Source organism: Pongo abelii, chromosome 20, assembly GCF_028885655.2.
Source record: "Pongo abelii isolate AG06213 chromosome 20, NHGRI_mPonAbe1-v2.0_pri, whole genome shotgun sequence".
NCBI lineage: Eukaryota > Metazoa > Chordata > Mammalia > Primates > Hominidae > Pongo > Pongo abelii.
The window spans coordinates 57,259,692-57,271,102 of NC_072005.2; the positions used below are offsets into that span (position 1 = coordinate 57,259,692).

General features: G+C 57.4%; 1 protein-coding gene across 1 annotated transcript; it reads right to left on the minus strand.

Annotated features, from left to right (window-relative positions):
* Positions 1-1,600: 1,600 nt before the first annotated feature.
* KLK14 (kallikrein related peptidase 14) lies at positions 1,601-8,845 on the minus strand. The gene is made up of 5 exons (XM_054541074.2): positions 8,091-8,845; positions 6,901-7,072; positions 4,093-4,346; positions 2,492-2,628; positions 1,601-1,833 (listed from the first exon to the last, which is right to left on the minus strand). The coding sequence occupies exons 1-5, from the start codon at positions 8,128-8,130 to the stop codon at positions 1,681-1,683; spliced, it is 756 nt and encodes a 251-aa protein (XP_054397049.1). The 5' UTR covers positions 8,131-8,845; the 3' UTR covers positions 1,601-1,680.
* Positions 8,846-11,411: the final 2,566 nt, after the last annotated feature.

The window sequence follows — 11,411 nt, forward strand, 5'->3', positions numbered from 1 at the left end:
CCAAAAATTTAAAAAGTAGCCGGGCATGGTGACGGGCACCTGTGGTCCCAGCTACTTGGGAGGCTGAGGTAAGAGGATCACTGGAGCCCAGGAGGTTACGGTTGCAGTGAGCCATGATTGCGTTACAGCACTTCACCCGGAGACTGAGCAAGACCTTGTCTCAAAAAATAAAAAATAAATAAATGGATGAATGAATACAATTTAGGATGATTCCACTTTTATTGTCATTATTTATTCGGTTTTTAGAGACACCAAGCGTGTTAAAAATTGTCTTCTTTGGAATACAATGCCAGTTTAAGGGGTCTGTGCTCCTGCCCTCTGTGCCTCTGGTCTTGAGTAGTGATGGTGACACAGCAAGCGTGGGGGCGTGGTGGGGAGAAAACGCCTGAAGCAACTGCTCTGGGCAAGGAGAGACCAGAGCCGGAGTAAAGATCAGGGTGCTGGGAACGGGGGCTCCCGGGTCTGAGGGAGGAGGGGCTGGGGGTCTGGACTCCTGGGTCTGAGGGAGGAGGGGCTGGGGTCTGGACTCCTGGGTCTGAGGGAGGAGGGGCTGGGGGCCTGGATTCCTGGGTCTGAGGGAGGAGGGACTGGGGCCTGGACTCCTGGGTCTGGGGGAGGAGGGCCTGGGGCCTGGACTCCTGGGTCTGGGGGAGGAGGGCCTGGGGCCTGGACTCCTGGGTCTGGGGGAGGAGGGGCTGGGGCCTGGACTCCTGGGTCTGGGGGAGGAGGGGCTGGGGCCTGGACTCCTGGGTCTGGGGGAGGAGGGGCTGGGGCCTGGACTCCTGGGTCTGGGGGAGGAGGGGCTGGGGCCTGGACTCCTGGGTCTGGGGGAGGAGGGGCTGGGGCCTGGACTCCTGGGTCTGGGGGAGGAGGGGCTGAGGCCTGGGCTCCTGGGTCTGAGGGAGGAGGGGCTGGGGCCTGGGCTCCTGGGTCTGAGGGAGGAGGGGCTGGGGTCTGGGCTCCTGGGTCTGAGGGAGGAGGGGCTGGGGGCCTGGACTCCTGGGTCTGAGGGAGGAGGGGCTGGGGTCTGGACTCCTGGGTCTGGGGGAGGAGGGACTGGGGACCTGGACTCCTGGGTCTGAGGGAGGAGGGACTGGGGTCTGGACTCCTGGGTCTGAGGGAGGAGGGGCTGGGACCTGGACTCCTGGGTCTGAGGGAGGAGGGGCTGGGGGCCTGGACTCCTGGGTCTGAGGGAGGAGGGACTGGGACCTGGACTCCTGGGTCTGAGGGAGGAGGGGCTGGGGCCTGGGCTCCTGGGTCTGAGGGAGGAGGGGCTGGGGCCTGGACTCCTGGGTCTGAGGGAGGAGGGGCTGGGGCCTGGACTCCTGGGTCTGGGGGAGGAGGGACTGGGGACCTGGACTCCTGGGTCTGAGGGAGGAGGGACTGGGGCCTGGACTCCTGGGTCTGAGGGAGGAGGGGCTGGGGGCCTGGACTCCTGGGTCTGAGGGAGGAGGGGCTGGGGGCCTGGACTTCTGGGTCTGAGGAAGGAGGGACTGGGGCCTGGACTCCTGGGTCTGAGGGAGGAGGGGCTGGGGGCCTGGACTTCTGGGTCCTGAGTGGAGAGAGGAGGGCCTGGACTTCTGGGTCCTGAGTGGAGAGAGGAGGGCCTGGACTTCTGGGTCCTGAGTGGAGAGAGGAGGGCCTGGGCAGCTGATGAGGTCCATCCCACCATGAAGACCATCATTTGTCCCGCATCGTTTCCTCAATCCAGCTTCGGTACTTGCACAGGTTGGTGTAGACACCAGGGTAGCCAGGCAGGGCACAGCGCTCCATTCCCCAAGACACGAGGCCCTGGAGCTGTCCTCTGCACACAAGGGGTCCCCCAGAGTCACCCTGAGGGGGAGGAACAGAAATGGAGACACTGATGGACAGGTGGCCACAGCCACCATGGCACAGAGAACCCAAGAAGCAGACATAGTCAGGGAGACAGGCAGAGACACTGGGGTGGACAGTTAGGGACACAGTCCTGCCGCAGCTCTGAGATCTCAGCCCCGGAGGTAGGGGCACTTCCCTCCCTCTCCGCTGGGTCTGGCTCTGTCTCTGTGTGCACCTGCCTGTCCCTTGAGTCTCACCAGGCCCCTCTCTGTTCGCTCCATCTGTAGAACATTTGTGTGTCTCTCTTTTTCTATTTCCCCATCTCTGCCTCTCTCAAGGATGCATTAAGATTTCTAGAAGCCTCAGCACAGCCTTTCCCAGACCCATATGAGCAGAGGCCACTCTGCGATCTTTCCCCAACCTGCCTCATCCCACTCCACCAACTACCTTAAGAGGGTTACTCCCACCTGACAGACGAGGAAACTGAGGCATGAACGCTCTGAGTCCATTACCCAGGGGGCACAGGGCTAGGAAGCGGGGTGGCCTGGCTATCGGAATCTCTCTGTGCCTGTTCACTCTCTTCTGAAGACCTCTGCAGACTTCCATGCTCCTGACATCGTTTGCCTAAATCCCAGTCCCAAATAATCCCTACCACAGCTCCCATCCTGGGCCTTACCTGACAAGAGTCCTTCCCGCCCTGGGGAACTCCTGCGCAGACCATGCCAGGCGTGATGGCTCTAGGATAGGCCTTCTGGCACACCTCATCCGGGGAGATGTTGATGTTCACGCATTGCAGAGAGGCAGGGTACCTGGCTGAGGGGGCACTGCAGGATTACAACTGGGTCTACCCTCCCATAAGACCCAAGTGTCCATGTCCCCAGCCCCTCCTCCTTCCGACCCAGGAGTCCAGCCCCAGCACCTCCTCCCTCAGACACAGGAGTCCAGGCCGCAGCTCCTCCTCCCTCAGACCCAGGAGTCCAGGTCCCAGCCCCTCCTCCCTCAGACCCAGGAGCCCCAGTCCCCCAGCCCCTCCTCGTTGAGACCCAAGTGTCCAGGTCCCCAGCCCCTCCTCCTTCCGACCCAGGAGTCCAGCCCCAGCACCTCCTCCCTCAAACACAGGAGTCCAGGCCGCAGCTCCTCCTCCCTCAGACCCAGGAATCCAGGCCCAGCCCCTCCTCCCTCAGACCCAGGAGCCCCAGTCCCCCAGCCCCTCCTCGTTGAGACCCAGGAGTCCAGGCCCAGCCCCTCCTCCTTCCGACCCAGGAGTCCAGCCCCAGCCCCTCCTCCCTCAGGCCCAGGAGTCCAGTCCCCAGCCCCTCCTCCCTCAGACCTAGAAGTCCAGGCCTCAGACCCCTCCTCCCTGAGACCCAGGAATCCAGGCCCAGCCCCTCCTCCCTCAGACCCAGGAATCCAGGCCCAGCCCCTCCTCCCTCAGACCCAGGAGCCCCAGTCCTCCAGCCCCTCCTCGTTGAGACCCAGGAGTCCAGGCCCAGCCCCTCCTCCCTCAGACCTAGGAGTCCAGCCCCAGCACCTCCTCCCTCAGACACAGGAGTCCAGGCCACAGCTCCTCCTCCCTCAGACCCAGGAATCCAGGCCCAGCCCCTCCTCCCTCAGACCCAGGAGTCCCAGTCCCCCAGCCCCTCCTCATTGAGACCCAGGAGTCCAGGCCCAGCCCCTCCTCCCTCAGACCCAGGAGTCCAGGCCCAGCTCCTCCTCCTTGAGACCCAGGAGTCCAGGCCTCAGCCCTTCCTCCCTCAGACCCAGGAGTCCAGGCCCCAGCCCCTCCTCCCTCAGATCCAGGAGTCCAGGTCCCCAGCCCCTCCTCCCTCAGGCCCAGGAGTCCAGGTCCCCAGCCCCTCCTCCCTCAGACCTAGAAGTCCAGGCCTCAGACCCCTCCTCCCTGAGACCCAGGAATCCAACCCCAGCCCCTCCTCCCTCAGACCCAGGAGCCCCAGTCCCCCAGCCCTTCCTTCTTGAGACCCAGGAGTCCAGGCCCAGCCCCTCCTCCCTGAGACCTAGGAGTCCAGGCCCAGCTCCTCCTCCTTGAGACCCAGTCCAGGCCCAGCCCCTCCTCCCTCAGACCTAGGAGTCCAGGCCCAGCTCCTCCTCCTTGAGACCCAGGAGTCCAGGCCTCAGCCCCCTCCTCCCTCAGACCCAGGAGTCCAGGCCCAACCCCTCCTCCCTCAGACCCAGGAGCCCCAGTCCTCCAGCTCCACCTCCTGGAGACCCAGGAGCCCAGGCCCAGCCCCCTGCTTTCCAAGACGCAGGAGTCCTCACCGATGGGGCTGGATATAGTTCCCCAGCCTGACACTCGGCAGGAGGTCCCGGGGCTGGCACAGGCCTGGGTGACCTCAATGGGCCTGACTGCCCTCCCGATCCGTGCGGGCTGCTGTAGCCGCAGCAGCATGAGGTCGTTGTCGTGGGTCCGGGAGTTGTAGTTGGGGTGCGTCACCTGGCGAACCACGCGCAGCACCTGCTGGGTGGCCTCCCACCTCCTCAGGTTGTGCTTGCCCAGGGCGACCTGAAGGATCCTGGCCACGACCCCCAAGAGAAGCGCTGCTCAGGGTCTGAGCCGGAGACTCCTCCCCACCCTCCAGCCCGGTTCCCTGGCCGGGTGACGAGTCTTCCCCGAGGTCTAGTCTGCTTCTCACTAACTGCAGGCCGAGCATTCTTGGCCTCCTGTGCCCTTCCCCATGGCCAGGGCATTCTCTCGGCCCAGCCCCAGCTGCCTCTCCTTCTGCTCTTGGGCTGAGCTCCAGCTCCTGGCTTGGGAAGAAGGTGATGATTGGGAGAGCTTGGTTCTGCTCCAGGGTCTGTGCTGGGCTCCGTGCATTGAGTTCTAAGTGAAACTGCGTTATGACTCTAGGCTCTAAATCAGAACTGATATTCTGGAGTAGGCTCCATTCTGTTTCTAGCCTGGGCTCTGGGTTCTAGACATCTTAAACTTTTGACTCTATGCTAAGATCAGGATTCTAGATCGAACCTGGATTATGACTTGATTTGTTTTTTTTTTTTTTTTTTTTTTTTTTTTTTGTGATGGAGTCTCACTCTGTCACCTAGGCTGGAGTGCGGTGGCACGATCTCAGCTCACTGTGACCTCCACCTCCCGGTTCAAGTGATTCTCCCACCTCAGCTGCCTCAGCCTCCCAAGTAGTTGGAACTACAGGTGCCCGCCACCACACCCGGCTAATTTTTGTATTTTTTAGTAGAGACGGGGTTTCACCATATTGGCCAGACTGGTCTCTAACTCCTGACCTCAACTGATCCACCCCCCTCGGCCTCCCAAAGTAATGGGATTACAGGCGTGAGCCACTGTGCCCGGCTACGACGTAATTTCTAGATTCTGAGGTTAGGTTTCTGTTTTAGGATAGGCTGAGGGTTTTACTTTGAGCAATGGGTTAAGACCTGGGCTACGGGTTCTGGACACATTGATAGCTCCAGTTTCTGGGTGGTGCTCTGGGTTTCTTATTAAGCTCTGGTTTATGAGCCGTTCTTAGACAACAGTTTGAGCTCTGTGTTCCAGATGGGGTCAGGGTTCTCGACATTGTTCTGAGCTCTTGATTCTACAGGTCTGTTTCTTTCTTTCTTCTTTTTTTTTTTTTTTTGAGACGGAGTCTCACTCTGTCGCCCCAGCTGGAGTGCAGTGGCACCATTTCGGCTCACTGCAAGCTCCGCCTCCCGGGTTCACGCCATTCTCCTACCTCAGCCTCCCTAGTAGCTGGGACTACAGGTGCCCACCACCACGCCTGGCTAATTTTTTGTATTTTTAGTAGAGATGGGGTTTCACCGTGTTAGCCAGGATGGTCTCGATCTCCTGACCTCGTGATCCACCCGCCTCGGCCTCCCAAAGTGCTGGGATTACAGGCATGAGCCACAGCACCCGGCTCTACAGGTCTGTTACATATTGGATTATAGGGCTCTTGGTTCTGGACTCTGGCCGTAGCCCTTGACCTCAGGTTGGGCTCTGGGTTCTAGTTGGAGCTCCAGGTCATGGCCTGGATCCAAGATTCTAGAGTGTGGTTTGCATTCTGGCCTTTATATTCTAGACTCTGGCCTGAGCTTTGATCTCTAGGTTCTAGACTGACCTTCTGTTTATGGCATAGATATGGCTTATAGGCATTTTGACCTCTTAGCTGGGGTCTGGGTTGTAAGTTCAGATCTAGAATTTAGGAGGGGTCTAGGTTTTATATAGGGCTTCTGATTAGGATCTGCATTCTGAGATTGACTGATTGATTGATTGATTGATATGGAGTTTTGCTCTTGTTGCTCAGCCTGGAGTGCAATGGTGTGATCTCCGCTCACTGTAACCTCTGCCTCCCGGGTTCAAGTGATTCTCCTGCCTCAGCCTCCCGAGCAGCTGGGATTACAGGCATGTGCCACCATGCCTGGCTAATTTTGCATTTTTAGTAGAGACAGGGTTTCTCTATATTGGTCAGGCTGGTCTCGAACTCCTGACCTCAGGTGTTCTGCCCGCCTTGGCCTCCCAAAGTGCTAGGATTACAGGAATGAGCCACCGCACCCAGCACATTCTGGGATTCAAACACTGGGTTGAAGTCTGCTCGTAGTGGAGCTATAGACTAGACTCTGAACTAAACCTTGGGTGTGAAACAGCCTCCAGGTTTTGCCTCTATTCTTAGGGTTGTATGTTCCAGCTGTGAGCAGGGTTCTAGTTCTGGATTTATGGCTAGACTGCAGGTCCTGAACTGGGCTCTGAGTTCTACGTAGTGCCCTGAGTTTCTGAATGTAGACAGGGTCCTGAATTCAGCCACCAATCTGGAATGGGCTAAACTTGGTCTTGATGTAATGTGTGGCCTCTGGATGAATCACTGGATTAGATGTTTGGTTCTCAGCAGGCCCATGGGTTCCAAGCTGCCCATCTGCTTTCAGAACCTAGGCTGAGTTCGAGATTTATGGAGGAGTCCACATCCCGAGCTGTGTTTTTGGTTCCAGGCTCTTCTCTAGACCTCAAACCGGGAGTCAGCCACTACATTGGGTTCTATACAGAGATCCAGGTTCTCAGCACAGCTCTAGGGCTTTAGACTCTGGAATTCACCGGGTACGGGGACAGGGGAGGGGGTCACTTACGGGCGGCTGCAGTGAGCAGCGGTGATGACCCACTGGTCTGAGAGCAGGGCGCCTCCGCAGAGGAAGCGGTGCCTGGGACCCGCCAGCAGGGCCGCCTGCCACGGCTGGGAGCTCCGGGTGCATGTATAGCCACCAATTATCTTGTTCTCATCCTCTTGGCTCCGTGTCATGGCTAGGAGTGGACGGGATTGGGTGGGGAAAGTAGATGAGCAAACACTCTCCACTCCGCAAGTTTGTAGAATTCCAGAACTGACAAATCCCCTTCCTTTTGGTCTAACCCCTAAACCACCCACCTCTATCCGTCCCACCCAGGGTGGGACGTGTCCAATATTGACCCCGTTATTGCCCCAACACGGAGAGCTTGCTGACTCACCTCCCAAGTCACCTCCGTAGCATCTCTTATTTTGTGCCATGGCCACCTTATCCAGGGACTTGCTATATCTACGACCCTCAGCTCTATGTTCCCATAATTTCTGTGATCACTTCTCGACATATGCCACATTTTCCCCCAATGAGTCCTTCCCCAACACATTCAAGGACCTCCCTGTCTCTTCCCCAACGTTCCCACTCAGTGGGACCCCAAGGATCCGCCATCTGTTGCCCCACACTTGCCCCCATCCACCTTGCACACCCATGCCACGATCCCGCCACCCCATGCCACGATCCCGCCACCCCATGCCACGATCCCGCCACCCCATGCCACGATCCCGCCACCCCATGCCACGATCCCGCCACCCCATGCCACGATCCCGCCACCCCATGCCACGATCCCGCCACCCCATGCCACGATCCTGCCACCCCATGCCACGATCCCGCCACCCCATCGTCCTTCTCCACCTTCCCTCTGACAACAAAACATCCTTCCCACATTGTTTCTTTCCTAACACAGTCAAGTAGAGCCCCGTGATCTTTCTGTTATGACCCACTCAGGACCTAATAGTTCTCTACGATTCCTTATTTATTTTGCACCAGATCTTATAAACACCTCTCTCCCCAGCCCCACAATTTCCTAGCACCTCTACAACTAGGAATTTAGGCCTCCAGCACGCTCCCCCGCCATGACCCCCAAACCACTCCCTGCTCTTTCTTATGAGGTCACCATGAGCATCCAGGGGCCCCAAGGACCCATCCCCATCTCTTCTCAGAGTCTCCAGGGGACCCCCTTGTCTCATACCCAACGGTTCTCTTACCTATAGACAGGACTTGTAGTGCTGTCAGCAGGAGGAACATTTTAGGGGCTGAGGGCCAGGTTCTGTCAAATGCAGAGAAAAAGTGAGAGAGAAGGAACCTTCAACAGAACCAGGGGCTGAGAGGCAGAGACGGCGAGGGGCGCTTACCCAGAGCCCAAGACCCTCAGGGACATGAAGACAGAGCAGAGTGGTAGGGACCAGAGACCAGGAGGGCGGGGCCTGCAGGCTCTGCGGGTGGCAGGTGGGAGGATGTGGAGCAGGGCACAGGTCCCTCCTTGATGTCTTGATGAAGGAAGGAGGGGAGGTGTCTCTCTTCCTAGTCACGCTGGCAAAGCCTTTTATCCCTGGTCAGGACAGCTGGCCCTGCCCCCACCTCCCGCCGCCCTGCTTCTGACATTTTTTTTTTTTTTTTTTATTGCCTAGTTCCCATTCCAGGACTCCCTGATCCCATCCCCTCCCTCCCATGTCTGGCCAAAAAAGCAGCCACAATTGTTCATGAGAACCCGCCCGGGGAAGATGGTATAATCTAGAAGGAATCCTGGGAGGGGACCCCAGGGCAGGGTGGGCAGGGGAGGGTTCCCAGTTGCTGGAGGTGGTGGATCTAGTGGTGGAGTCAGGAAACCAGGGTGGGGAGTGTCAGAGGAAAGGGCACGAAGGGGCTGAGAGAGGGAGGAAGAGAGGCATTGAGAAAGGGAGTCACGGGAGGAGAGAGAGAGGGAGAGATAGAGAGACAGAGAGAGAGAGAGAGAGACAGACAGAGACAGGGTGACAGAGGGGGAAGAGAGAGAGAGAGAGAGAGAGAGAGAGACTGGGAAAATGAATGAGAAGATATGACAGTGGAGAGAGAGGAGTCCAGGAATACGAGCACAGAGGGCGGGAGATGTGCTCATGAGAGAAGGAACTGAGGGGAGAGCTGGAGAAACAGGTGGAAGCTGGATGTGACAGGGAACAGGAGAGGCAGATGGTGGGAAAAAAACAAGACAGAGGAAGAGGGAGACACAGAGACGCAGGGAGAGAGGGGTGTGGAGAAGGGGAGAGAGAAAAGCAAAAGACGGAGGGAAGAAGGTGGAGACAGAATGGAGACAGACACACAGAAAGAGAAAACAGCGGCGAGAGAGGAGAGAGGCCGAGATGCCCCCACCATGTGGCACTCACCACAAACACACACAGAACAACAGCGATGATGACGAAGGCAGTGCAGGCATGAGACGTGGAAGAGAACGGGACACGGTGGGAGGAAAAGGATGGGACAGGCAGGCCGATGGCAGAGGGGAGACGGGAAGGATGGGCACCTACAGGAGATGTGGACAATGACAGAGGAGACGGAGGCAGAGATGAGAGATGGCAGCACCAGGGAGAGATGGAGAGGAGGGGTGGGATGGAGGACGGGCAGGAGGTGGGCGGGAGATACCTGGACCTGGAGCAGAGCTGCCCACCTTGCTTTCTCACTTTCGACTCCTGAGAGATGGGGGAGCAGAGGCCCCAGCAGGGAGCAGGAAGGTTGGTGCCAGAACTGGCATCCCCCAGCTTGGGATTTGCAGAGGTGTGGGGAAGAGCTAGGTGCAGAGACAAAGTGAGAGCTGGAGATGCAAAGAGAGAGTGACAGAGACCCAGAGGGAGAAGGACGGAGACCCAGAAAGAGAAGGGGACAGAGATTCAGAGACAGAAGGACAGAGTCTTAACAGACGGGGTCAGAAATTCAAAATAGGAGAGGGCAGAGAGCGGGAGAGACAGAGTGAATGAGACGGGGAAGGATTCTGGCCAGCCTGCAGAGGGGTTCTGGAGTTGGGGGGGTTCCATACTTATTTGGGGAAGGGCCTACCCTCCTCAGCCCCTCCCCTAGCCCCTTAAATTCCCCAGTGCTTGTGTCTGTCTCTGGGCCTGGCAGCCCCGTACCTGGACCACGTGGTGACTCAGGAGGCTGCTTGCCTCTCTCGGCTATCCCGACTGTTCCCCGGCCTCAGGCTGACTCAGCCTCCCTCCACCTGGGCACCCGCCTAGGCTGGCTCTTTGAGCTGGTCTTGGCCTGGGTCTGTCTCTACACCTGGGGATGCACTGTCTGCGCACCTGCATCTGGATCCACATACCCATCTCTCCCCAGGTGCCTTTCTGTGATTCCTAAACTGTTTCTGTTTAACTATGGGCCTCCCTGCTTTGAGCTGAAGGCCTTGGGGAGCCTTCCCGGCTTCCTTTGCCATGGTTCAGGCACTGCATTAACACAAGAACCCCCTCTTTATTTTTAAATTTATTTATTTATTTTATTTTACTTCATTTTTTTTTTTGAGACGGAGTCTCGCTCTTTAGCCCAGGCTGGAGTGAAGTGGCTCAATCTCGGCTCACTGCAACCTCTGCCTCCTGGGTTCAAGCGATTCTCCTGCCTCAGCCTCCTGAGTAGCTGGGGCTATAGGCGCCCACCACCATGCCCCGCTCATTTTTTTGTATTTTTAGTAAAGACAGGGTTTCACCATGTTGGCTAGTCTGGTCTCAAACTCCTGACCTCAAATGATCCACCCTCCTTGGCCTCCCAAAGTGCAAGGATTACAGGCATGAGACACCACACCCGTCAAGAACCCCCTCTTTTAAGAAAGGATTCTCTTGGGACCCAGGGATGGGGTGGCAGGAGGGATCTGCTCTGTGGTGACGAATCAGCTCTGCACTGGATGTGGCGGTGATTACACGATTCTACACATGAGATAAAGAGACACAGAAGCCCATGTGCACACACATGTGCAAAGAAATGTGTGTGAAAAATGAACGTGCAGTGTGATCTGTAGTCTCGTTAATAATTTGGTTTCTGTGTTGATTTCCTGGTTTCCATTCTGAATGACAGTTACACAAGGTGTTGCCATGGGGAGAAGTAGGTGAGGGAGATTCCCTACGCTGTGTGTGTAGCCTCCTGTGAGTCTGTAATTATCTCAAAGGAAAAAGTTAAAAATAAAACAGAATTTCCTAGTAAACACAAGGTCTCCCTGTTCCTAAAAAGAACACTCTACTTAAGCAGAAGGCCTTGGTCAACCCCCAGGAGCCTGGGAGTGGCTCCTTCATGCCACTCTAACCCCGGGATCCAAGAAAATCCTTTCTTTAAAGGGTGGCAGGGGGCAGGCGCGGTGGCTCATGCCTGTAATCCCAGCACCTTGGGAGGCCAAGGCGGGTGGATCACCTGAGGTTAGGAGTTCAAGACCAGCCTGGCCAACATGGTGAAACTCAGTCTCTACTAAAAATACAAAAAAACTGAGCCGGGCATGGTGGTGGGTGCCTGTAGCCTCAGCTACTCAGGAGGCTGAGGCAGGAGAATCGCTTGAACCCGGGAGGCAGAGGTTG

Coding starts and splice junctions, on each gene's coding strand:
- KLK14 (XM_054541074.2), bottom strand. CDS start 8,130: ATGTTCCTCCTGCTGACAGCACTACAAGTCCTGTCTATAG. Junction 2,629..4,092: donor AACTATATCCAGCCCCATCG/GTGAGGACTCCT, acceptor GTGCCCCCTCAG/CCAGGTACCCTGCCTCTCTG. Junction 1,834..2,491: donor GCGGGAAGGACTCTTGTCAG/GTAAGGCCCAGG, acceptor CCTCCCCCTCAG/GGTGACTCTGGGGGACCCCT.